The 27,758-nt window shown below is 42.6% G+C and overlaps 2 protein-coding genes across 3 annotated transcripts; one reads left to right on the top strand and one right to left on the bottom strand.

The window, feature by feature from the left end:
- Nucleotides 1-195: 195 nt before the first annotated feature.
- LOC117542850 (putative ferric-chelate reductase 1) lies at nucleotides 196-24,000 on the bottom strand. 2 transcript variants are annotated; one of them, XM_034210728.1, is made up of 16 exons: nucleotides 23,945-24,000; nucleotides 23,059-23,260; nucleotides 22,821-22,972; nucleotides 21,580-21,674; nucleotides 20,962-21,106; nucleotides 12,643-12,831; nucleotides 11,664-11,762; nucleotides 11,428-11,575; nucleotides 10,905-11,018; nucleotides 10,165-10,280; nucleotides 9,849-9,935; nucleotides 2,749-2,846; nucleotides 2,540-2,598; nucleotides 1,998-2,141; nucleotides 1,051-1,106; nucleotides 196-964 (listed from the first exon to the last, which is right to left on the bottom strand). In XM_034210728.1, the coding sequence occupies exons 2-16, from the start codon at nucleotides 23,249-23,251 to the stop codon at nucleotides 872-874; spliced, it is 1,788 nt and encodes a 595-aa protein (XP_034066619.1). In that variant the 5' UTR covers nucleotides 23,252-23,260; nucleotides 23,945-24,000; the 3' UTR covers nucleotides 196-871. The 2 variants fall into 2 exon arrangements, with proteins under 2 accessions (XP_034066619.1, XP_034066620.1); XM_034210729.1 differs by lacking the exon at nucleotides 2,749-2,846.
- LOC117542851 (protein FAM92B-like) lies at nucleotides 23,624-27,422 on the top strand. The gene is made up of 10 exons (XM_034210730.1): nucleotides 23,624-24,074; nucleotides 24,640-24,711; nucleotides 24,797-25,046; nucleotides 25,137-25,205; nucleotides 25,608-25,709; nucleotides 25,834-25,839; nucleotides 25,958-26,062; nucleotides 26,145-26,258; nucleotides 26,453-26,650; nucleotides 26,721-27,422. The coding sequence occupies exons 2-10, from the start codon at nucleotides 24,692-24,694 to the stop codon at nucleotides 26,910-26,912; spliced, it is 1,056 nt and encodes a 351-aa protein (XP_034066621.1). The 5' UTR covers nucleotides 23,624-24,074; nucleotides 24,640-24,691; the 3' UTR covers nucleotides 26,913-27,422.
- Nucleotides 27,423-27,758: the final 336 nt, after the last annotated feature.

Genomic DNA, 27,758 nt, shown 5'->3' with positions numbered 1-27,758 from the left:
CAGATTTTTTCCGACTGTGTACTTTCAAATTCTAGCGCACTCGAGCTGGTTTCTCCATTCTTACCTACCCTACCTTTAAGATACGGTATACTTACATCTTGTTTATTTTTCTTAGTTTAATTTCATTTACATTCAACCTCCTCCTCCTTTTTTTTTTTGTTACAGGACAATCGTCTGAAAAAAAAGGGATTTTCCTAAATATAAAAATGTATTTAATGATAATTGTAAAGTTGATATCATTATTTACAAAGCCTTGTTATGTTCAGCTTCTTAGAGCTTGTTACTCCTTTTCCTTAGATTGGACTGACCTTAAACAGCATTGTTTTACATTTCATGTTTGTATGCTTCTTTGTTCAATTATAGCTTACAAATCTCAAGGTTGCTTGCTGATGTTTAAACATTCTGTGGAAAGTCCCTGACATGGCTTTTTCAGGCTTATGACTTAATATTCGGGGGCTTTTTACTTTGTATTCCTCGTGCAATTATTGAAGAGACTAGTGCAACAATAAACAATGTAAAAGAAGAATGTTGGCCGGCTTCATTTGTCGGGTGTTGATGAGATGACTTGTGTGCTAAGATAACATATCAGCGTGAGGGTTGGTGGCACAAGGAAAGTCGCTTAATTATCTGAAAATGGAAATTGTTCATTCTCTGCGAAGTATAAATGTACTCAGTAAAGTCTTAGGAGTCAAACAGGTTTTAACATTTGCATAACTGAACATGTAGGTACTATTTAAAACATCCTTAGCTATCAATGACCTTTAATAAACTATCTTACACCAAGTAATAGCAACAAAAAGTATTAAATAGCAGAAATGTATAGTGTAAAACAATTACCAGACATAATGATATAGATAATCATTTGTGATCATTACACACTTGCAATAGTTGTTATAAAGGCAGCCAGGAACGCTGTATTTCCCAATAGGAACACCACAAACACCATCTTCTTGACATTGGATTTCTGAAAGGGATTAATACAAACAAATCAATACATAGAAGATAAATAAGGCTAACAAATAGAAAAGTACGTTTGATTTCAGATCTCACCTCTTCAGGCTGCTGCCTCCATGACTGAGCAGAACAAATGTTCTCTCTGTCGCTCCCTATAGATGTACAATGTTTATTCAGATATGTTTGAGCAAAGAACACAGAAATACCAAACTTATTTCAAATTCATCTCTATCAAGAACATTGCAATGTGGATCACTTGTACTCCACTGCTATAAGTACTTTTAAATTAAAGTAGAGTTGATATCAGGTCCGTCATTAAATTAACAGCACAGAGAGTTGACATTTCCAAGCTATTTAGCATTTTCACACACACACATACACACACACACACACACTAACTTTAGTCATCGTGCATCAGAACAGAACAATTGATTTCTCAGTCCAGGCAGCAGCACTTACCGCTAATTTAAACAAACAAGTAATACCAACTGTTTACCCCAGGCATAAGGAACTAATCTACAGCTAACAGGAGACAGAATTAAAAGCGAGGAGTGCACTGACGGCACGGGTGAATTTAACACGTTAGGGGATCTGCATAGCGTGAGCATCGTCATGTGTTAAAGCCTAGCAACACGTTTGATTTTAATGTCATCGCCACATTCACTGATGTGCTCGAGGTGGTTTGTTCAGTCTCCAAGCAAATGTGTTTTGTTTCTCGCTGAATTAATACGCATCAATTTAAAAGAAGTCTGGTGAAATGACACATGTATGAGCTGTTTTTGAAGATTCTTGTTTTCAGTAGAAACCAAGGGGCTCTGAATATTGAGCTCAACTTAGGGCAATTCAAAGTGCTTTACAAAATTGAAAGACATTAAGAGCATTAATGTCATTAATGCTCTTAATGGAGGTGGAGGTGTCCGCTGAGACTCCAGGATGTGGTGAATATGTCTTCTTCTTACACTACACTCAAAACAACAGCCCACATCATTAAGACCACGTTCAGGTACTTAGAGACACTTCTTAGATAGTTCTATAGGTAGTACCTTCTCTCCTGAGGGTGCAGGAATGGATCTGTAGCAGCAGGTGAGCCAGCAGGGTCCACAGCAGCCATGCAGCCAGCACTGCAGGAGAAGAGGGGCTGGGTAACAGCAGCGCCTGCTGAGAGACCCCCAGGAACACACACGCCACTGGGGGGAGAGAGTAGAGATGCACGTTTAGATATCGAAGAAGAAGAATTGGGAGGGTGGTAGGAGCACACAGTGACATTTGTTCTCTGCACATCTGAAAATAATATGGAATGATGTGGAATAACACCAGCTTTATCTTAATATGAAACTTGGATATAGAAAACCACTTAGAGAAAGATTCTTACTGCAGTATTTTTACTAAGCAGTACCTCAGTGGCCATGAGCATAAGTGATTCACTATGCACGAATCATTCTAAAGGGCCAGAGTATAAGACCCTGGCGCATAGGAGTATTATATTTTTCCATAATGGTTATGTAACAGATACTGGAAAACAAGTCTTGTCAGAGCAGCTTCTGCAGGTTCTCCAGAAAATATCCTCCCTAATGACTCTACTCACCAGCGAGTACCTGGCCAGCGGTGCCTGTCACAAGGTGCATCCAGTTGAAGATAATCCTCCTGCAGATGCAGAGAGACAGGACTGGGTTACGTGGATGATTTCAAACCCCTAATGGTGCTTCTCGCAGGAATACATAAGGGAACAATCCACTTAATTGAGACGGATGCGAGCAAGTGTTGGAGTTGTTCAAATGTGGTTCCAGGTGTTACCTGGGGGAGTCGGGGGCCGGTCGGAGAGCTCCCATAATGAGCTGGATGAGTGACAGAACCATGACGGTGCAGCCGATGTACGGGTGAGAGCCGGCGTGCTGACAAACAACAGAAAACACAGAGCGGAGCTGCAGTTATATATTACAGAGAGTAATATGTAGTCATCTGACCCCAGTTGTACATCATATTTATCTTAAAGGTCCCCTATTATACTGTTTCTCATCAATATATTATAGGTCTCAGATATATACAAACCTGTCTCTGAAGTGTTTGGCTCCAAACACCATGAGATCATTGCAGCATTACCCATAATCCCCTCTGTTTCAGCCCTGTTTCCAAAGTGCTGATTCTCTGTCTGTTACTTTAGATGAAAATAAGGAGCCCCTCCCCACGCCCCTCTGAGAGAGATTTGGTTACAAAGAACTCAATGGTGTTCTAGAGGAGATTCAGGTGATAAGGTGGTGGGGGGGGGGGGTTACCTTGGTTGCTGATTGGCTAATGGTTACACAAGACAAAACATCGTTATGACATCATAAAGTGGCCAAAATCTAATCAGCTCATTTTCAGACAGGTTTGTATAGAAATGGATCAAAAAGAGAGAATCTTTGTTCCTGAAACTTTCAGAGTCTCTTTACACAGAGGGGACACATGTTGATGTAGAAGAGACATGAAGAAGAGGGGACACATGTTGATGTAGAAGAGACATGGAGAAGAGGGGACACATGTTGATGTAGAAGAGTCATGGAGAAGAGGGGACACATGTTGATGTAGAAGAGACATGAAGAAGAGGAGACACATGTTGATGTAGAAGAGACATGAAGAAGAGGGGACACATGTTGATGTAGAAGAGACATGAGGAAGAGGGGACACATGTTGATGTAGAAGAGACATGAAGAAGAGGGGACACATGTTGATGTAGAAGAGACATGAAGAAGAGGGGACACATGTTGATGTAGAAGAGACATGAAGAAGAGGGGACACATGTTGATGTAGAAGAGACATGAAGAAGAGGGGACACATGTTGATGTAGAAGAGACATGGAGAAGAGGGGACACATGTTGATGTAGAAGAGTCATGGAGAAGAGGGGACACATGTTGATGTAGAAGAGACATGAAGAAGAGGGGACACATGTTGATGTAGAAGAGACATGAAGAAGAGGGGACACATGTTGATGTAGAAGAGACATGAAGAAGAGGGGACACATGTTGATGTAGAAGAGACATGGAGAAGAGGGGACACATGTTGATGTAGAAGAGTCATGGAGAAGAGGGGACACGTGTTGATGTAGAAGAGACATGAAGAAGAGGGGACACATGTTGATGTAGAAGAGACATGAAGAAGAGGGGACACTGTTGATGTAGAAGAGACATGAAGAAGAGGGGACACATGTTGATGTAGGAGAGACATGAAGAAGAGGGGACACATGTTGATGTAGGAGAGACATGAAGAAGAGGGGACACATGTTGATGTAGGAGAGACATGAAGAAGAGGGGACACATGTTGATGTAGGAGAGACATGAAGAAGAGGGGGACACATGTTGATGTAGGAGAGACATGAAGAAGAGGGGACACATGTTGATGTAGGAGAGACATGAAGAAGAGGGGACACATTGTTGATGTAGAAAGAGACATGAAGAGAGGGGACACATGTTGATGTAGAAGAGACATGAAGAAGAGGGACACATGTTGATGTAGAAGAGTCCATTGAGTATGAGAAGGGGACACATGTTGATGTAGAAGAGACATGGAGAAGAGGGGACACATGTTGATGTAGAAGAGACATGAAGAAGAGGGGACACATGTTGATGTAGAAGAGACATGGAGAAGAGGGGACACATGTTGATGTAGAAGAGACATGGAGAAGAGGGGACACATGTTGATGTAGAAGAGACATGAAGAAGAGGGGACACATGGTGATGTAGAAGAGACATGGAGAAGAGGGGACACATGTTGATGTAGAAGAGACATGAAGAAGAGGGGACACATGTTGATGTAGAAGAGTCATGGAGAAGAGGGGACACATGTTGATGTAGAAGAGACATGGAGAAGAGGGGACACATGTTGATGTAGAAGAGTCATGGAGAAGAGGGGACACATGTTGATGTAGAAGAGACATGAAGAAGAGGGGACACATGTTGATGTAGAAGAGTCATGGAGAAGAGGGGACACATGTTGATGTAGAAGAGACATGAAGAAGAGGGGACACATGTTGATGTAGAAGAGACATGAAGAAGAGGGGACACATGTTGATGTAGGAGAGACATGAAGAAGAGGGGACACATGTTGATGTAGAAGAGACATGAAGAAGAGGGGACACATGTTGATGTAGAAGATACATGAAGAAGAGGGGACACATGTTGATGTAGAAGAGACATGAAGAAGAGGTGACACATGTTGATGTAGAAGAGACATGAAGAAGAGGGGACACATGTTGATGTAGAAGAGTCATGGAGAAGAGGGGACACATGTTGATGTAGAAGAGACATGAAGAAGAGGGGACACATGTTGATGTAGAAGAGACATGAGGAAGAGGGGACACATGTTGATGTAGAAGAGACATGAAGAAGAGGGGACACATGTTGATGTAGAAGAGACATGGAGAAGAGGGGACACATGTTGATGTAGAAGAGACATGAAGAAGAGGGGACACATGTTGATGTAGAAGAGACATGAAGAAGAGGGGACACATGTTGATGTAGAAGAGACATGAAGAAGAGGGGACACATGTTGATGTAGAAGAGACATGAGGAAGAGGGGATACATGTTGATGTAGAAGAGACATGAAGAAGAGGGGACACATGTTGATGTAGAAGAGACATGGAGAAGAGGGGACACATGTTGATGTAGAAGAGACATGAAGAAGAGGGGACACGTGTTGATGTAGAAGAGACATGTAGAAGAGACATGAAGAAGAGGGTTTTGCATAATAGGTGACCTTTAAAGTCCTATTGGGGACACATGTAAAAAGGAACAGACAGTTTAATGATCATTTATGTTTGTGAATAGTATGTATTCATTTGTTTTGGATGTAAACACGGTGTTGATCATGAAGTTACTGTTGATTGAATTAGACTCTATACATGTTGCTGTCAACTCTGATATCTTCCGACAGAATATCCTTTAAAGCAACCCGAAGCCCTTCAGACGAATGCATTTAAAAAGCTCTGTGAGGAGGAAGGGTCACGGCGGGGGGGAACAGCAGGCGGTGTGTGAAGTTCACACGGTGTCACACCAGAATCAGAGACAAGGCCTGACACAGCAGGAAGGATCAGAGCAAAGACTGCCTCAGAGCGTTAGTATTCATACTGTATGCACTTAACCCTGCAAGCAATCTCAATTAAATAACACCCTTTCTGTCGGAAGCATGCTGACACCTAATGGCTGCCCATTTAGAGTCATATTCATACACACTTTCTCCATAAATTACACCACTTACATAAGCTAATGGAAACATTCCAACATAGTTATACGTGATCTGGACTATTCTGCAAACGCATACTATGTTTCCAAGTAATCAAACGTCTTGTTTATGATTTATTTTTGCCAGATTCAGTCAGTACGTTCTGACGGTCTGTCATGGAGAAAGATAGACACCTAGAGGCCACTGCAAACCTCTTTCAATAGAGATGTGGAACAAATAAGTCGGTATCAAAAAGCTTCAAAATAAGAACTGCTCCTGTTAGAGAATGGATGTCATCTAAGTACTAAAATATATGAAGACCTGTGCTGGGATTTGTCAAATTAGCACACCTAATGGACTCAAGTACAGAGTATCCTCCACTTCACAATCAAACTGTATAATAAGATAATTTAAGATAAGACTTTATTAATCCCGAAGGAAGTAGTTGTGCCAGAGCAGCATAAACACAGCAGCATAATAATAAAACTGTACACTAACAGTGTAATGTATGTTCGCTTAAAATCCCTCAAATTGGTTAGAAGTAGACCCCTGATGACTGCGATTCAGAAACTGAGATGAGTTTAATGGAATATTTTTGAGAATGCTAAAAGTACCTAAGACTATGAAGAAAAATACAGTATTAAGCAGAAATATACTGTCTTATTACAAAAAGAGTCGTTTTGAGCCTGCTGCTTTCTCATTAGCTGTAATACAACCACAAGAATAAAGCTTTTTTTTGCAAACATCTTCAGTTCACCCACAGGAGGCAGCGTAGACCTCCATATTCAACACACACACTGAAGCTCCTCTGTGGCGATGAGTAAACGCTCGGTGGATTTGTGTCACTTACACCAGAGAGCAGCATGTGACTAACACGGCTGAGTCACTCTCACTCACACACACACACACACACACACACACACACACACACACCACACACACACACACACACACACACACACACACACACACCACACACACACACACACACCACACACACACACACACACACACACACACACACACACACACAGGAACCCTCCACGAAGGGGATAAAGTTTCACTCACTTGTCAAACATAATGATCATAACATGTCATTATCACCGTACACAGATGGCCTTGGTTGGAACACACACACACACACTCAGACAAACACACACACTCAGACAAACACCTCATCACAGTGCTAACACAGACTGAGAGACAAGGCAAGGCAAGGCAAGGCAAGGCAAGGCAAGGCAAGGCAAGGCAAGGCAAGGCAAGGCAAGGCAAGGCAAGGCAAGGCAAGGCAAGGCAAGGCAAGGCAAGGCAAGGCAAGGCAAGGCAAGGCAAGGCAAGGCAAGGCAAGGCAAGGCAAGGCAAGGCAAGGCAAGGCAAGGCAAGGCAAGGCAAGGCAGGCAAGGCAGCAGGCAAGTTTATTTATATAGCACTTTTCAACACAAGGCAATTCAAAGTGCTATACAAAAAATGAAAGAGATTAAGAAAATGGCATTTAAAATCAGTCATTAAAAAGAAAAGCTAATAAAATAAACATTAAAAGAAAAAATACATGGATAAAAGTTACAGTGCAGTCTAAGATATGAATAGTTCAATTAAAAGCAGCGACAAAAAGAAAAGTCTTCAGCCTGGATTTAAAAGTAGTCATAGTTGCAGCGGACCTGCAGGTTTCTGGGAGTTTGTTCCAGATATTTGGAGCATAATAACTGAACGCTGCTTTACCATGTTTAGTTCTGACTCTGGGGACAGAAAGCTGACCAGTCCCTGAAGACCTGAGAGATCTGGATGGTTCATAATTTAGCAGGAGGTCAGAAATGTATTTTGGGCCTAAACCATTCAGTGCTTTATAAACCAGCAGCAGTATTTTGAAATCTATTCTTTGACACACAGGAAGCCAGTGTAAAGACTTCAGAACTGGAGTGATGTGATCCACTTTCTTAGTGTTAGTGAGGACTCGAGCAGCAGCGTTCTGAATCAGCTGCAGCTTTCTAATAGATTTTTTAGTGAGACCTGTGAAGACACCATTGCAGTAGTCGAGTCTACTGAAGATAAAAGCATGGACAAGTTTTTCCAAATCCTGCTGTGACATTAGTCTTTTAATCCTAGATATATTCTTTAGGTGATAGTAGGCTGATTTAGTAACAGTTTTAATGTGACTGTTGAAACTCAGGTCAGAGTCCATGACTACACCTAGATTTCTGGCTTTATCTGTTGTTTTGAACATTGCACACTGAAGCTCAGCGCTAACTTTGATACGTTCTGCCTTGGCTCCAAAAACCATTACCTCAGTTTTATCTTTGTTTAATTGGAGAAAGTTCTGACACATCCAGTCATTGATTTGTTCAATGCACTTACTCAGTGTTTGAATTGGAGCATAGTCTCCTGGTGAAATTGTTATGTAAATTTGTGTGTCATCTGCATAGCTATGGTAACTTATTTTGTTGTTCTTCATTATCTGAGCCAGTGGTAGCATGTAGATGTTAAAGAGAAGAGGCCCCAAGATGGAGCCTTGAGGAACCCCACATGTCATATTTGTCAACTCAGATGTGTATTTACCTATAGAAACAAAGTTCTTTCTGTCCTTTAAGTAGGATTCAAACCAATTCAGAACTGTTTCCGAAAGTCCCACCCAGTTTTCCAGTCGGTCTAGTAATATGCTGTGGTCAACAGTGTCAAACGCAGCACTGAGATCTAATAATACTAACACTGAAGTTCTGCCACTGTCTGTGTTTAAGTGGATGTCATTAAAGACCTTTACAAGAGCAGTCTCAGTGCTGTGGTTTGGACGAAAAGCCTGACTGGAACACATCAAAACAGTTATTTAAATGCAAGAAATTACTCAACTGTTGAAAAACAACTTTTTCAATGATTTTACCTAGAAATGGCAGGTTTGATATGGGCCTGTAATTGTTCATTACTGAAGCATCTAGATTATTCTTTTTTAAGAGCGGTTTAATGACTGCAGTTTTCAGGGCCTGTGGAAAAATACCTGAGTGAAGAGATTTGTTTACTATATGAAGTAGATCTGAGGCCATGCAAGGCAAAACATCTTTGAAAAATCCTGTTGGAATAATATCAAGGCAGCAAGAGGAGGATTTCAGAAGTTGAATAATGTCCTCTAGGTTTGAGACAAACATTTTAAAAGGCACAATTATCTATAGACTACATTTTTATTTTCCATTTCTGTACGCTTGGAGATGTTGGAACTAGGGGAAGATCCATGTCATGAACCTGGTGTTTTTCCTGTTTTATTTTTAAATGTATTTTGTCCCCGTGTCTTGTTTTACTTCCTGTCTTTTCCTGCCCGTGTTATTATTGCTAAACCTGTGACACTCCACTTTTATAGACACAGACTTCATCAAGACTTAAAATATATACCTACGTTTCTCAAGATCTTCAGCATGTTGTTGAATGTACATGAAATATACAAATCTACTAGTTACTTCTAGGACAAGTCTTTATAGATTGCTGCTAAGCACACACACACACTCAGACTGAAGTCCACCAGTAAAAGAAAAGGCTGATGACACAATGATGATGGCAGAGTGTGTTGTTGTGAAGATGTGTGTGTGGGACACAGAGACACACACACTACAAAGATTCAGGGATGGCAAGAGCCAGTTAGACAGATGGAGGGACAGGTGGGCAATGATGGAGGGGGTCCATGTACAAACACACACGTACACACACACACACTCTTACCTTGCTCCATCCCATTCTGTAAATAAAAGGCAGGGTGAAGGCCACAGCAGTGAGAAGCACAGCCAACACCATCATGGTTCGATGAAGCTACAGAGAGAATGAAAATGAGGGAGGTGGACTATTTAAAACTTGATGAAGACTAGATCTGTGTTATATTCCTCAGATATTTTATGTGAGATTTCAGAGCCTATCCCATGTGTGTGTTTCATTGTAATTGTAACGGATACTGGTGCTCTCACCTGAAACCAAAGCTTTTGTCCCAGAGCCTATCCCATGTGTGTTTCATTGTAATTGTAACGGATACTGGTGCTCTCACCTGAAACCAAAGCTTTTGTCCCAGCACAGTTTTCTCAGGCCAGACGTTTTTGTAGTGGCGAGCAATGAAGATGGCTGTGCTCACCATCCACATCCAGACAGTCAGCATTAAAACACCTAAGGGAACAGAGATAAGGGAAAGGAAAACATGTATAATTCTTAAGCAATGAGGTATCATCTACTTTCTGCCTTGAATTAAAGCATGCCTGTCCGACTGCCATGCTCTGTCTTTGCGTTGCCTGTTTTATTTTGAAACGTTTTTCATCCCCTGTTTTATGTCTGCTTTTACTTCCTGTCTGTATGTTTTCACACCTGGATTGTTTTTACCTGCTGCCCTTGTGTTGTTGCCGGTCCTCTCCAGCTGTGCTTTATCTGTGTGAGTAGTTCTGCTTTTATTTAAGTCCTTGTCTTCTATTGGTTGTTGTAAAATCATTGTGTGTCGTCCCTTTGGAAAGTTCTGTACAGTTACGCTTTGTCTTGCCCACCCTTCTCTACTTTCCTATAGTAAATTAAAGCTAATCTATCCATTAAAAAAACATCTTGGCTTTCCACTAAGGTTTTTGTTGGGTTTTCATTGGGACTGACTGAATCAAATAACACATAGCAGAAGTCACAGATGGGAGACTAGGTTGTAAGGAATGATTCTTTTTAGCATGATATTTCACACCAGAATTACTTACAATAGTATAGCGTTAGCACATGCTAACTAGACCCATATGAATGTAATGTTTGTCAACCGACCGTGGATCTTGATGAGCAGAGGGGAGCGGGAGCCACCGAGATCCTCAGGAGGCCCCGTGATCTCCTTCTGGTTCGAGGAGATCAGAGGTTGGCGATCATGCCTGTGGATAAAACCTGTGGAGGACAAACTGCTGACAACATGGACTCTGCACTCAATTACACAAAATGTTATTAAACGCACAAGAATGTCATGTCAACTCAGTATATAGCACTGTGAAGAGGAAGCAATTTGATATGAATATCCTAGTCTGAAAGCACATGACCCCAAGGTGTAAATATAAAATACGAAGACAGGAATTGACAACAAAAAGTTAAAGTGACCGTTTCTCTGTTTAACTTTTAGGTCATTCATTTAAGTATTCATCCAAAGTGACCTAGGCTGGCATCATATTATCATAACCAATTGCCCCTTGTGGGATTAATAAAGTTGTTGATTGATTGATATTGGTAGTGGACAGGAATAACTAGCTATTTTTTGCATTGCATACCCATCATGTTAAACATCAAGTCACTGCTGTCTTACCCTGCTGAGATCTACCATTTGCAAGAAACAGGAAGTAGCTCTGGCTTAAGTTGAACCTGCCGTCGGTGTGAGGGAGAATGATTTTTCTTTGGAAACGACATTGGATTAACCCATCAGCCAACCTCCATGCCCGGCCCCACAGATCCTGCTGCAAACAGAACGGTCAACACTGTAAAACATACAGCCATCATAGTAACTGTGTGTCGATAGTGATCAGTGTGTGTCGGAGTGTGTACCTGTATCGCCGGCTCAGGGTATGTTCGCCCAGAGACGTATGCAGCACTGATGGTGACGCTGCCTCCATCACTCACACACATGTAGACGTCATCATTCCCCTACAACGGAAGAACAATGTACATACATCTATTTATAGCTCATTGTGTTCAGTCCCAAAGCTGTTGTTTGTCTAACTGTAAAAGGGAAGGTTGAAGAGTTCATGGTAAACAGGACCACAATGAAAACACGTCAATAATAACATCACAAGAATTGACAGCAGGGGTAGTGTTTTAAGTCGAAATAAGGTATGTTATAGTTTGTTGAAATAAGGCGTAGTATAGTAGGTGGATGAAAAGGACAGAAACGACATCATACTGTATAGTATGTCGAAAAAATTGAAAACAACTACATTATGTCGAATTAAGGCACAGTATACTGCAGTGTGTAGAAACCAGGCATAGTATCAAGTGTTGAACAAAATGACCCGAAAGTCATAGTATAGAATGCATATCTTTTCTTAGATGAGGGTCGGGGGGGTGATAACAATTGTTTTTTAGATAAGGGTCCTCCCTCATCTAAATAATATATTTGTCAGTAAAAATGACCGAAAAGTCATAGTATAGTTTGTCGAGAAAATACAAAAATAAGCTTTTATTAGAAGACGGGAATCAAACCAACATTCCCTTACTCCAGAGGTCAGTGCCTTATCCATTACACCATATATTTCTTAATAACTTTTCTCAAAACATCTATTTAACCAATCAGTGTGGTAAGAATGACGATTATTTGTATAGTATATTCAAAAGTATGTGAAAATATGTGGTTGTACAGTATGTCAAACTATTCAGGAAAAGGACATAGTATAGGATGTCGAAAAAATGTAAATAAACTACGTCGTTTTTTTACAAAAGCTGTACAAATTCATTCATGTTTGAGAATTCTGCCTCATTTGAAGAGGATTCAGCTGTGGGAATTAATATTTTGAATCATATAACTCACCATCCATTTGTCCAGAGAGAGGGCAAAGGCCAAGTATCCTTCAGCTGGCCCGCTCAACTCAAACGTCACACTCCCTCCTTGTTGATCAGTAACGAACGACAGGAAGAAACAGGCGGGATCTGACTCTGGGTGACAGCCCACTGGATCTCTGAGGCAAGATTTACTGAGGCCACATCCCGCTGAACTGAACTGAGGAGGAAGGAGACCGTTTCGGACATTGTTATCGTGAACCACCATGTTTGGATAACAAATATGACCCAGGTCGGAAGATCAAGGTTCAAGGCTTTTAGTCATAAGATGTGAGCAGCGACATGTTACGGGTAAAGGTCCCCTATTATTATTATATTATTAGGGCGGTGGTGGCGAAGTCGATAGGGACTTGGCTTGGCAACTGGAAGGTCACCAGTACAAGTCCCGGCAAGACCAAGTGCTACCGAGGTGTCCCTGAGCAAGGCACCCACCACACTGCTCCCCGGGCGCCGTTCAAAATGGTAGCCCACTGCTCCTAACACTAGGATGGGTCAAATGCAGAGAAACAATTTCCCCACGAGGGATTAATAAAAGTCCATCTATACTGTTTTTCATTACCTAACATGCAGGGTTCGAGTTATGTGGGAGCCAATGGGAGCTGAGCTCTCATAAGGAGGGGTCTGAGCTCCCACGGACGCTGTGAAATCATACATCTGTGGGGGTCACTAATACACAATCATTATTTTAAAATCACAAATAATGCATATGTGTGTGTGTGTGTGTGTGTGTGTGTGTGTGTGTGTGTGTGTGTGTGTGTGTGTGTGTGTGTGTGTGTGTGTGTGTGTGTGTGTGTGTGTGTGTGTGTGTGTGTGCACGCGTGTGTGTGCCCGGACTGGCCATCGGGAGGACTGGGAGGTTTCCCGTGGCGCGAGCGAGAGAAAGAGAGAGCGCACCGGTTACTTTTATTGTTGTTGTTAGCATCTGGTGCTAGCTAGCTACGCTAATGGATTTAGGGAGATGTTTCAACAACAAGGTGGAAGGAGAGCTCTCTACTGTCAGACTGAGAGCCTCTGATAACTACAGCTCAGGTGAGGTGAGGTAACTTTGTCACTATGGACTGACGGCTTCAGGCCGGGTAATATTGCACTTTAATAGCGTGATTGCACAGTACAGTTGACATTACATATTTGCACATCATTTATACTAATTATTGAGGTAGTATTTTTTAACTGATTAAACCGTATTTATTGGAATGTCGTCTGGCAGGTGCTGGTCGGGGTCCTCGGCTCCGCCTGAAAAGATAGGGGAGTTTGCGAGAGCGCCGAGAGTAGTTATGCTGGTGTAAGGATGACAGCGGTTGAGAGTAATCAGGGTGCAAATAATATGTTGATGTCTGTGGCTGATGATTGTGTGCACCTGGTGTCCTGTGTTGTCTCCTCCCCCCTCACCTGTGTCTTGTTAGTATGTGTGTATTTAGGTGCTGTTTCCTTGTAACTGGGTGTGTGTGAGATCCTTGTGGCTGCAGGATGTGTGCAAGGAGAACAGCAGGATTAAGGCTGTGAACTTTGTGCACATGATTTTAATAAATGCCCACGTCGGTTTATATTTTTGGACGTTCTGCCTCCTTGCTTGGTTTGGGCCGCTCAACGGTCAGTCTCACAATTGGTGTCAGAAGTGGGAATTGACCAAGTAAGGAGGTGAAAATTACGAGAGGAAAGAAGAGGGACCAAAGAGAGGAACCGCGGCTGGGGGTGGCTATGCCTGGAACGGACCAGGGGGCCACGGCTGTTGAGGCAGCAGGAGACGAGAGACAAGCAGGAGGAGCAGCGTTTGCAGGCCGAGGAGGCGGACCCGGACCCACGAGGAGTCGACAGAACCTGGGTCGTGCTAGAGGCAGACCAAAGCATTACAACAGGACAAAACAGCTTCCAGATAAGTGGCATCACGACATGGTTGACAACGGCTTCACTGGCCCCGCTGGAGGCGGCGTTGAAACCGGGTGGCTGACTGGTTGTCCCGAAGCCGAGACTGTAAAGACACTGTGCTTCCTGAGGAGAGGGGGAAGGAAATGTGACGAAGGTAACTTTGTCACTATGGACTGACGGCTTCAGGCCGGGTAATATTGCACTTTATTAGCGTGATTGCACAGTACAGTTGACATTACATATTTGCACATAATTTATACTAATTATTGAGGTAGTATTTTTTAACTGATTAAACCGTATTTATTGGAATGTCGTCTGGCAGGTGCTGGTCGGGTCCTCGGCTCCGCCTGAAAATATAGGGGAGTTTGCGAGAGCGCCGAGAGTAGTTATGCTGGTGTAAGGATGACAGCGGTTGAGAGTAATCAGGGTGCAAATAATATGTTGATGTCTGTGGCTGATGATTGTGTGCACCTGGTGTCCTGTGTTGTCTCCTCCCCCCTCACCTGTGTCTTGTTAGTATGTGTGTATTTAGGTGCTGTTTCCTTGTAACTGGGTGTGTGTGAGATCCTTGTGGCTGCAGGATGTGTGCAAGGAGAACAGCAGGATTGAGGCTGTGAACTTTGTGCATATGATTTTAATAAATGCCCACGTCGGTTTATATTTTTGGACGTTCTGCCTCTGCCTCCTTGCTTGGTCTGGGCCGCTCAACGGTCAGACTCACAGACTCTCTGGGTGTTTGGATAGGCTAGTTAACTTAGTCAGTTATCTCTCAGTGGGTCTAAAACGGTTTGGTCACCTTTTATGTAAATACACATATTTACATTTGAGGGGGGCGTGATTAGTAAAATAAGCATGAATAAAAAGAAAGAAAATGTTAACTAGGTGAAAAAGGAAAGATACACTTTTAAAGTCTTTGCTGGTTATATTGGATATGGTATGTTATTGGTTATGGCCATGTTCTTATGATTTTATGACTATTTAAATGTATACAGTTATGTTTCCATAGATCTAGTCTCTTTATTTCCCCCTCAAAGTGCACCAGATTGATGCATTTAACTCCAAAATAAAAATATATATCTTACCGGGGGAGCATGCCCCCGGACACCCCTAGAGGATTTGTGGTCCACCCCCACTTAAAATATGTTCACATGAATCATTTTAAATAGTAACCCATGTCAATATGTTTATTTTGGGGTAGTAGATTTAAACTATAGGGCTATCACTACGGGCAGCAACACTGTAAATATTGACAAATAAATCCAGCAAAATGGCACAAAAAAAAAACTGGTAGTGGCCTGGCTGGGTGTATAATGTTTGAGTGTGTGCGTGCCTGCGTGCGCATGTGTTAGTTTTAAAGACCCCCATAGAGCTCAGTTTATAACTCGAACCCTGCTAACATGTCACTGAAGTGTTTGGCTCCAAACACCAAACAGATCTTTGCAGCATCCCATAATCCCCTCTGTTTCAGCCCTGTTTCACAAAGTGCTGATTCTCTGTCTGTTACTTTAGATGAAAATAAGGAGCCCCTCCCCACGCCCCTCTGAGAGAGATTTGGTTACAAAGAACACAATGGTGCTCTAGGGGGAGATTCAGGTGATAAGGTGGGGGGGGGGTTACCTTGGTTGGTGATTGGCTAATGGTTACACAAGCCAAAAAATCGTTATGACATCACAAAGTGGCCAAAATCTGATCATCTCATTTTCAGACAGGTTTTTATATAAATGGATCAGGACAAAAAGAGAGAGAATCTTTGTTCCTGAAACTTTCAGAATCTCTTTACACAGAAGGGACACATGTTGATGTAGAAGAGACATGAAGAAGTGGATTTTATATAATAGGTGACCATTAACGTAGGATGGTAACAAAATGGTAGTGTAGTTAGAGTAATCATTACTGAAAAACTGGAACAAATAACATTTTAAACAAGCGGCAAACTCCGGGGAAGAGCCGGGACGCCAATACGGAAGTGCCACACACTGCAGTTCATCTAGTGGCCAGTAGGAGCAGGCTGCAGAAGGGAGCAATTTCCATAGACCCCCATGTTAAAATGCCCAACTTTACAGCAGAAATAAACATGTTTACATCGTGGTTCAAAAAACCATATTCTCTGTATAGTTAGATTCCCCCTTCATGACTACTGTGTGGGGGGTGAATTTTTTCTCAACTCATCTGTTTAATTAATATTAAGCCTTAAAGCTTTTGCATAAATTAGGGCGTGGTCACTTTGATGGACATGTACATGCCTCACTGTCAGCTAACAGCAACTTGTCCACTCTGCTAGGCTACAACCATAGAGGCAACAACGTTAGTTAGTTGTAGTTACTTTCTGACTCACCTTTACTCACCACTGGGTCACCAGACCCTCCTTCCACCCACACACTAACCTCCTTTTCCCCTCTCTCTCCAAGTGAGGTTCTTACCCTCATTACCTCTACCACCTGTCCTCTGGACCCCATCCCTTCAAACCTCCTTCAGACTATCGCTCCTGATATTCTACCGTTTCTCTCCCATTTCATCAACACTTCTCTAACTTCTGGTCACTTTCCAAACAGTCTCAAGGAGGCAAGAGTAAACCCTCTCCTAAAGAAACCCACTCTCAACCCGTCTGATGTTATAAACTACAGGCCTGTCTCTCTACTCCCGTTCCTGTCTAAAACACTTGAACGCGCTGTCTTTAAACAACTCTCCTGTTATCTCCATCAGAACAACCTTCTGGATCTGCACCAGTCTGGTTTCAAGGCAGGTCACTCTACAGAAACTGCTCTCATTGCTGTCACTGAGGAACTGCACACTGCCAAAACAGCATCCCTCTCCTCTGTCATCATCCTGTTGGACCTGTCTGCTGCATTCGACACGGTGAATCATCAGATCCTCCTTCGCACTCTCCAAAAACTTGGAGTTTCAGGCTCTGCACTTTCCCTCCTCACCTCATACCTCAAAGACCGTACCTACAGGGTGACTTGGAGAGGGTCTGAGTCCGACCCTTGTCAATTAACTACAGGGGTCCCTCAGGGCTCTGTTCTTGGTCCCCTCCTCTTCTCCCTGTACACAAACTCGCTCGGATCAGTCATTAGCCGCATGGTTTTTCATACCACTGCTACGCTGACGACACCCAATTAATTCTGTCCCTTCCCCGCTCAGAGACCCAGGTCGTCGCACGCATCTCTGCTTGTCTAGCTGACATCTCTCAGTGGATGTCTGCTCATCACCTCAAGCTCAACCTTAACAAGATTGAGCTGCTTTTCCTTCCGGGAAAAGATTGTCCCACTCTTGACCTAACAATCAACATCGGCACCTCTGTTGTTTCCCCGACTCAGACTGCAAGGAATCTGGGTGTGACCCTAGATAACAACCTGTCCTTCACTGCAAACATCGCTGCTACAACCCGTTGCTGCAGATACACGCTTTACAACATCAGGAAGATACGTCCCCAGCTGACACAGAAAGCGACGCAGGTTCTGGTCCAGGCTCTCGTCATCTCACGCCTAGACTACTGCAACTCCCTCCTGACTGGTCTACCTGCATGTGCCATCCGACCTCTGCAGCTCACCCAGAATGCAGCGGCTCGTCTGGTCTTCAACCTTCCTAAATTTTCCCACACCACTCCGCTCCTCCGCTCCCTTCACTGGCTTCCGGTAACTGCTAGAATCCACTTCAAGACACTGGTACTTGCTTACCATGCTGCGAATGGATCTGGCCCTTCGTACATCCAGGACATGGTTAAACTGTACACCCCAGCGCGTGCACTACGCTCTGCATCAGCCAAACGACTCGCTGCACCCTCGCTGCGAGGGGGACCCAAGTTCCCATCAGCAAAAACACGTGGGTTTGCTATCCTGGCTCCAAGATGGTGGAATGAGCTCCCCATTGACATCAGGACAGCAGATAGCTTGCACATCTTCCGGCGCAGACTGAAAACTCATCTCTTTCGACTCCACTTCGAGCGATAGAATTATTAACAAAGCACTTATATACTAATAAAGGACTGGGTTATCTAAAGCCAGTTGAGTAGCACTTGAAATGTTTGGCTCTATGAAACCTGATGTACTTTATGATTCTGTTTTCTTCAAGGTTGTGTCTTCCTGGTCGAATGTACTTATTGTAAGTCGCATTGAATAAAAGCGTCAGCTAAATGCAATGTAATGTAATTACTGTACTTGACCCTTTAGCCGTGTTCGTGGTGATTGTGCCTTTTAGGGAATATTGTTACAAATACCAGACAATTAAAATGTTGTGCTGTGCGCTTGAATGTACTAACAGAACTTCCAAGAAGTCTAAAATTATAATATTATACATGTTAACCCCATTCGCAGGTGTTTGTGTGCTTGGTAGCTTAGCTTGCTACTTATTAGCCAGCTAAGGACGTAACCCTTTATACATACATATACATTTTAGTTTATGATTCAGCCTTGGGTAAGACTTTTATAGTCTATGGCTATGACGCCCATAATGCTAAACGGGAGCAAATGTTAATAGGGGACCCAATTATCCCAGTGGTGGCCGCCGGAGCTAACGGAGCCGCAGGGGGCTAGCCCCAGCCGGCGTCCCGGAGCTAGCCCACTGCGTCCCGGAGCTAGCCCACTCCATTAGGTCCGGGAGGTGGAGTCCGTCTTTTCTCAACGTGTGAATGACAAGCATTAAGAATAACAAAATATAACTAATTATCTTGCAGATTGTCTCATTTGATTATGAATGTAACGTTTATATAGGGGAACTACACTGTTAGCAGTAACTTGGTATGCATATTTCATGTTAGCTTAGCTTCTTAGCCTGAGCTAGCTCTGTTTACTTCTAGTTCGGAGGCAGCAGGTCCCGCCTCGGCTCCGCCTCTTTGCCCTTATTTGGAGCAGGCGGGATTAGACTCTGACGTCACAGTCGAGCCGTTAGTGGCCGACTCCGCCTACTAAGGGCTTCTCGGCAACTCTGCAGAATCCTATGGGTGACGTCACGGACACTACGTCCATTTATATATACTATATCAGGGTTGCCAACTCTCACGCATCTGGCGTGTGACACACGCTTTCACTCTCAATCTCACGCTCTCACGCTGCCCAAACTATTCTCACGCCAAAACAAGAATACCGAAGACTAGAAACGGTTTTAAAAACTGTTGTCACGCAGTGATCATCTTCTCAATAGAACATCTTTGATAATGTCTTCTGGCCAATCAGAATCAAGATAACGGCGTGGTGTTGTTGCAGGAAGTCCCGACGGAGAATACTTTTGCTGTGATGGGAATTCCGGCTCTTCTTGGTGAGCCGGATCATTTGGCTCGGCTCACCAAGAAGAGCCGGCTCTTTCGGCTCCCAATCAGCTCTTTCGGCTCCCAATCAGCTCTTCAGTTTACCACATATTATACCTTTTAATTCAATCAAATGTAGCCCTATTTTGACTAATGATTTATATGTGTACACATATATCACTTAAATTATTCAATACATCCTTTGTACTTAAGTATTCTAAATTAAAAATTACAAGATTAATATAAATGATTTGCTGTGGCCAATTGTTTTCATTGCATTTACAGACCCGTGTAACTCTCTGATACCACCCAATGAATGCATTGACTTGCTTGTAGAACCACGCTACACAAAACAGATAGCTACACCTATAAAAACTATTTTTAAAAAGGGGCTACTGTATCGACCTATATAAGCTATATAAATATAGTTTTTTTTTCAAAATACCAAATAGATCCTGCATTTTAGCCATGCCTCATTTCGCTCTATTTCCTCTTTCCAGCGCTGTTTTTGCAGGGGGCTGATTCTGTGAGCTGCAGCTGACCACGCCCCCCTGCAGGAGAGGGGAGCATGCTTTAGATCAGCTGCTGGGCTGTCAGAAGAGGGGGAGAAAAAGAGATCTCCGTCCTCCGTGTTTTATTCTTATAGAAGTACTCTTTTTATTTACTACAAGACAAATGTGCCTTTTTATTTCATACAGTTCCATTTGGATTGAGACAGGGAAATAATGTAAACCTCACGCGTGGCGTTTCACTGTCAAGGGGGCGATAGAGCATGTATGTAATTACATTGCAAATACTGACTTGAGTCCCACCACTGTATGGGTTAGCCCTACCATAGATTACCCAACAAAAACACTCCGGAGCCGATAAGTCAATTAATTGCTTATCGCGACAGGCACACAATAAAACAGTGGAAACAAAGATGTGTTTGACTTTCATTAGTGAATGAAACTGTGTGCCCTTTGCCCCTTTGTAGTCTGTGTCCAATATTGTGTATTTGTATATCCTATATGCTAAGGTCCCGCTACTGACACGATAGCAGTCATTTCGTGTGCAGATGTGTAATTAAACCCATGATATCAAAATCTCACTCCAGCCAGGTACCCAAAGTTGGCAACCCTGATATACAGTCTATGGTTTTAAACCTCTGGTATTATCATTGTGTTTGTGATGATGACTGACCGGCTCAGACAGAGGGGAGGGGCTGCTGGTTGGAGGAGGAGCAGGAGTGGATGGAGTGGATGGAGCAGCAGTCGCTCCATGAAGAGACACCACAGGACCTTCCATCCTCACCCAGAACACCTTATACTCACGCAGCACCGTCGCACTGCAACGACACACCAAAAACACCCCAACAAAAAGTATTAGTAATAGTATCATGTTAAGAGAGAAGAAAACACTCGTTTGGGCTTATAACTCCATAATCATTTCTATCTAATACACTTTTAAAAACATATTTCCTTTATTTTTTAACATATTAATTGCATTGTTGTTTTTAGAATTGATGTTGTTCTCATACTTTGCCATGACTATTGAATTAATATATTTTTTTGTATTTTAATGGTGTGTTTCCTATAAAATAGTGACTCTAACCCTAACCTATTAACTCTAACCTATTCAGTATTTGTAAATGGTCGAAAAGCAATAAGCAATAAACTGTGAACTTTATCTTCAAACACCTGTTTAGAATTATAAACCCTTTTATTGAGTTACAGATTGTCTGATAACAGTGTCTCTGTCAGCATTTCCATTGCAATCATTTGCTCAATAGTTTTGAACTGAAGAGTAGTGCACACTCACAGAAACTGGACTCTCTGTGGAGGGTTGTTTGGAGGTTCCCACACGGCCTGAATGCGAGTCTTTCTTGAGTCTCTCCTGTGGCTCACCCCAGATCCCTTCAAATGACAGGGATTCAGAGTCACACACTCAAAGAACAACATCATTAAACATGTGGTTTTAATCCTGAGGTGATGCTCAGACTAGCAACTCGGTAACTGCTGCTTTAGCTCATGCTGTCATCCAGTACAGTAAGTAATAATTAAGGGTAATACCAGCAGCATTTCTCTTTAGAGCACATGTGTCAAACTCAAGGCCCGGGGGCCAAATCAGGCCCGTGGTGGATTTAATTTCGGCCCGCAGGATAATTTGTAATTCCTATTAGATCTGGCCGCCGGTATATTGCACGCACACCTTCACTCCATCCTGAGGGTCTCCTCCGCTCAGAGCCTGAGCCCAAACATTGATGAACTTGCACCCAAGACGAGATGCCAAGTATCTGAGCTAGTATCACAGAGCAGCACACTGAGTTTAATGGATGTTTCCTTCTGCACTTTGTTTCTTGAGACAACAGGACATGTTTGGTTTTCTCTTTGAGGGAAATAGTTTTCTTGAAGCTGTTGTTGGCCTGTGGAAAAATGTAATCATAAGAAATTACTCCTGAAAAGCTGCAGATAGAGCCATAAGAAATGAATGCAACTGATTATTTAATGTTTAAAGTTGTTTTTATAGGCAATCATTTAAGCTTTGTTAGTTCCAGGTTTAATATATGCAATAAGTTCATTTCAATAAGTTCTGCAATAAACATTGAACCAGTCCGGCCCTCGACTACTACCGATTTTTTTATTTTGGCCCACTGTGTATTTGAGTTTGACACCCCTGCTTTAGAGAGAGCTTTAGCAAAGATTTCTCCACGAGTTTGGGCCAGCATCATGTCGCATTACAGGACAACAAATACTTTTCCTCAACCTGTACAATAATTTTAAGGGTGAGAAATATCAAGGATCATTCAATTCAACATTCAATAAGGCCTTGTGCACTTTTGGAGAAGTTAAATGTTTTCTAGGGTCACCTATTGTTATCCTACAAACATATTCCTCTTCCATATGCCCGGAATAAAGATTGAAAAAGCCCAACTGCAAAATCATGTAGACCTCGACTGACCCACTACTTGTAGCAATTTGAAATTAGGGAAGAAAATTGTATTTAGAAATGTTATTTGTTGCACATTGCTCCTATACCACAGGTTAGTAGCTCCTGAATACCTGAGTTTGTCCACACTGCAGCAGCTGGGACTCCTGTGGGTCAGTCAGGAGGAAGGAACCCACAGCGGGGGAGTTCGGTTTCCCAGCATTCCGAGCTTCTATCAGAAACCCCTTGAAGTACGTGGGGGCGGAAGAGGCCTCTTGTAAAGTCACTGTGGTGGAGAATAGGAGGAAGGACATATATCAGCTAACAGGAGAGATGATGCGTTCACTGTAAAGCTCAGGTGTTGCAGTCTACCTGTGATGTTGTCACCAGGGGTGAATGAGGCTGTATCCACAGTGATGCTGAATGGAGGGGGGGCAGGGCTAGGGCCATCCCCATGCCGAGGCATCATGTCTCCACAGGCAACAGTCACCTTCCCATTACTGAACCCTGACACTGGGAATACACTCCCAGTCAGCACTGCCACGAGAAAGCATGAACGCCACATTGCTGGGGCCTAAAGAAATGTAGGGTTACAGGTATGTCTTAGCAATCATTTCATAACATTGCAAAAGGAAAGAGATTACAAGTGGAATATTCCAGGGATAAATGGGAAGTCAGAAGGAACACCAACGTGCCGCTGACTCATTGTTTGACATAATGTGTGTACAGTCAGTAGATGGACAGAGGCTGACACACTGTCATCAGCTGCACAACATTATCAGTGAGCCACAGATCGGACAGTCCTCAGCCTCTGAGATAACAAACCGCCAGGTCACAGTGAAGTCACTCAAACCAAAAGTATGGTTTCTGTACAGGAAAAAACTGGAATCTTAAACTAATAGATCAGAGGTGGGACGCTATAAAGTGGACCAAATAATATTAACACCAAAATTAGCTCTTAGAAAAAATGAAGGGCATTTAAAGTGAAACTTATGAAGCATTAATGTTGAAAAATAATATTTAAGAGTAAAATGTCTTATTCCTATTAGTTAATATTTATTTGTACTATCCTCATTCCCAGCTGTAATGACCTGGAGGGAACTCATCAGATAAATGTTACCAGTGTGAAGTTGTCTTCTGTAGAAGTCACATTTATAATAGGATAAGTCTAAAAAAAGAACATTTACCCTGAAAGACTTTCCAACTCATGTGACATTTCTGTCATTTAAATCATCTACTTGTAAGAGGTTGAGCTTACCTTTCCTCAGCTGAGCTGGATGTCTTCTGTCTTCAGACTGAATGCACCATGGGGAATGCACTAAGTTGCTTTGGGCCTCAGAGGGCGGGGCTTCTGCTGCCTTAGCTGTCAATAGAAGAAAATCATACATGTGAGTTCTACATACATTTCCCTCACCTTCCTGATACTTGGAGTGATAGACAACATTTGTAAAACCTTCTAAATGTGTCTAGTAAGTGACATTTGACATAATGTGTGTACATTAAACTAGGTGTAATTTATATGCATGTGTGACTGTGTGGTGTACATTAAATTAGTAAGGTTCTCCCGCCACATCACGTCTTCTGAGGGTAATATATGGTTCCCCCCATAGATATATATATATATATATATATATATATGGTTCCCCCTAGTGGTAATAGTGAGGTAAACAAAAAAGCTCTGTTGCAGGCAGCTGTACAAGTTGTAAAACCCTGTGTTTCATGTCAATTCTTGCGTAGAGAACTGAACTGAAAGGGTGTAAAAAACGTCTAACTTAATCCCTAATAGAAGAGACAGAAAGACTCTTCCTCAGTTCTTCCTCCCTGTAAAATGGCGATAATAATGCTCTGCTGCTTTCGTGTGGCGAAAAGCAGCAATTACACCCTCACTTCAGCTGTTGCACACCATCTGTTGTAAGTGTTTCCATGGCAACTGTCTTCTGTTACCTGGTAAAGGTGAGAATCAGCCGAGTCAACAAAGCACAGCAGCTGCAGGAACAGAGCAGATATGACCACCCTCTTCTCCAGGTAGGAGTCAGTTCTGTTATCCTTCACATTATCCACAGAGACAAGAACTAATAGCTAGTTTATTCCCCATATTTTACGATAATAGATATCCTACTGGCAGGGATGTCCAGGTGAAGAGCATGGAGCAGGCGGTGAAGGATGCAGAGAAGTACCTGGGGGAGATCTGCTCGCTGCTGGCCTCCTACACCAGGAAGACGGCCAGACTCAGAGACAAGGCCGACCTGCTGGTGGCTCAGCTCTTTGAATTCTCCAGCAGAGAGGACCCCGAGCTGCAGAGCGGCCTGAAGAACCTGGCCGAGGACCTGGCCATGGTGCAGGACTACAGGCAGGCTCAGGTAGGAGACGCTGGGGTTATATTATGTGCTCTATATCTTCTGCAAAAAAAGGAATTAGTGGATGTAACGATGAACGCTTTATTGTTGCAGGTTGAGAGACTGGAGACAAGAGTTGTCGCTCCTCTAAAAGCCTATGGAGAAGTAGTTAAGAATAAAAGGGTGAGTTTGGTAACATATATGTGCTTCCAATGTAGATATTTCTGTAATTAAACTAATGACAGACTGAATTTAATTCCCTCTTTCCAATAAGCTTTGCTTCTGGGAATCAGTGTTCTGAGTTATGCATAGTTTTTATTACCTAATAACAGGTAGGGAACAAATTTAAAAAACATACCGCAAAACCCTGGGTAGTCTCTCTTTTCAATTGGAATATGATTTACAAAATGCATAATGTTCTAGTCCTCGAATACAATTCAAGGTTTATATTCTCAGATAAGAATACTTGCATCATGTTATGTAAACAACTACTGCTGTCTTTTGTCTTGTCTTGTGAGTACAGTGAAACACATCTACACACAATATCAAGACCGTTTTGTGTGAGCTGACAGTGTGTCTATTCAGGCAGATCTGAAGAAGTTCAGCACGGATCTGAACAGAGAGCTGAAGGAGATGCAGAAACTGGAGAAACTCCGACTGAAGAACCCGGCGGATCGACAGAGCATCGTATCCTTCACACATCTGACAGCGTCACAGTGTCCACAAAATGCTATGTGTCTGACTGAGTTTTCAAGAAAGATTTCAAATGATTCACCTCCACTTGTAATATTTTCTTGACAATCCCTTTCAGTCTCAGGTAACGTACATGGTTTTATCATTATCTCATGACTATCTTCACATTACTGACCCTTTAGTAGTTCATACTGACTGTGAGGTGAAGCTGTTTATACTGTTTTGTGTGGTTAAATTGACAGGCAGAAGTAAATGCTCAGAAGGCGTCGAACAATGCCCATCGCAGCATCAGACAGCTGGAGGAGAGCATCACAGACTTCCAGAGGCAGAAACTGGAGGATATCAAAGTACGCCTCACACTCACAGAACACACACATCCTACCGCGTCCATGCCTCACTGACAACGACCCCTGCTCTGTGTGTCTGCAGAGGATTTTCACAGACTTCATCACAGTGGAGATGCTGTTCCATGCCAAAGCGCTGGAGGTCTATGCACACACATGCCACAACCTGGAGGAGATGAACATCCAAAAGGATCTGGAGGTAACTTAAGATAATAGCACTAGTCAAGATGACTTAGCAAACTAAATGCCTGCTATCAACTTGTAAGACAGACTGGAGTATTAGAGTTTATACTCAGTGCCGTTTCAAGCTTTACCACCGGGTGATAAGGCCTATCTTACATCCTCTGTCCTGGATCTTGGGTCAAACTTGATGCTGTGTTTATGTCTCCAAAGCTGTTCAATGGACGGATCAAGATGTCCGACTCCCTGGCTGGACGCCTCTCTCCTCTGAGCTCCTCTCCTCCCCTCACCGGCCTCTACCTCACTCCCCCTCTGGCCTCCCCCAAAGGTCAAACCTTCAGGTCAACGCTGGCCTCCACCACGGGCCAACACCACAGACAACACAGCCAGCTCCCAGACACCGTCAGGAGGGTGAGATAAGCCATGATTTAATCCCTATTTCATTTAGAATTGCTGTCCATAATTGTTGTCTATTTTGCAGTCTCGCAGCACCTTACAACGCCAGGGAGGCATGGAGGAGGAAGAGCTGGAGGAGGAAGAAGAGGATGACGAAGAAGAAGATGATGATGATGATGATGATGATGAAGAGATTTCTGAATCAGAGGAAGAACAGCACAAAGGCAGACAGTCGTACGCTGCTCAATATGCCCAGATGCGCAGAGGGCAAAAGTAAATGACTATGCATGGAAGAGGCCAACATTTAAGTGCAAAACTGCATTGGGGAAAAATTCCATTACACTTAATTAATAGTGTATCTCTATAAACTCCAATCCCATTTGTAATATGTTTGCATATGAGACTAATTTATATATTACAGACAGGCAGGCATCTTTATATTTAATGTAGCTCTTCAAAAAAAAATCTGTGTACGACACATGCTTATTCATGATATTGTATTTTTACATGACGATAATTTTTCCCTGTCTTTATTTAACCTAAAATATTAAAATGAAGTTATAGTTGTATATTTATAATTTTTTGCAGATTTACTCTGACTTTTCCCTTCTTTTGAAGAAGTCTTTCAAGTTGAGCGTTAGATTTTTGGTGTCTGGATAAGTGTTACACTTATGTGAGAAACCCCAGTGCTCTAGTTATTCTGACTGAAACCTGCAAAGCAGCTTTTATTCTTGTTTCCGTTCGGCAGATGCCATCTACACATTGTTTTAACTGGATATATAGCCATTATGAAGAATTAAAATAAATATTGAGTATTGTTTTCCATGTCTACGGTCCATTACTGGCTCACCATCAGGAGCTGAAAGCGGATACGCTTCAGATGTAACTCGTATCAAAGAGTTGTCAGGCTTCATCCCACTGGCCTACTTCTGCGTGTGTTTGAAGCTCCTGTTCTCCTGCGGTTCCTCACCTCAGCCGACAGAGATGTCACACTGTGTTTCAGTTCCACTTACAGAGTCTGCGGGGTTAATGAAATGATGCTTTGTTTAGATTTTCTTTCCTTTTGACAATAAATCAAACGTGCCTCTTGTAACTGACAGCAAAACAGGATATCAATGCTTTA

This window comes from Gymnodraco acuticeps, unplaced genomic scaffold (assembly GCF_902827175.1).
Source record: "Gymnodraco acuticeps unplaced genomic scaffold, fGymAcu1.1, whole genome shotgun sequence".
Lineage (NCBI taxonomy): Eukaryota > Metazoa > Chordata > Actinopteri > Perciformes > Bathydraconidae > Gymnodraco > Gymnodraco acuticeps.
The sequence above is the reverse complement of the archived record's forward strand: the minus strand, read 5'-3'. Positions and strand labels throughout refer to the sequence as shown.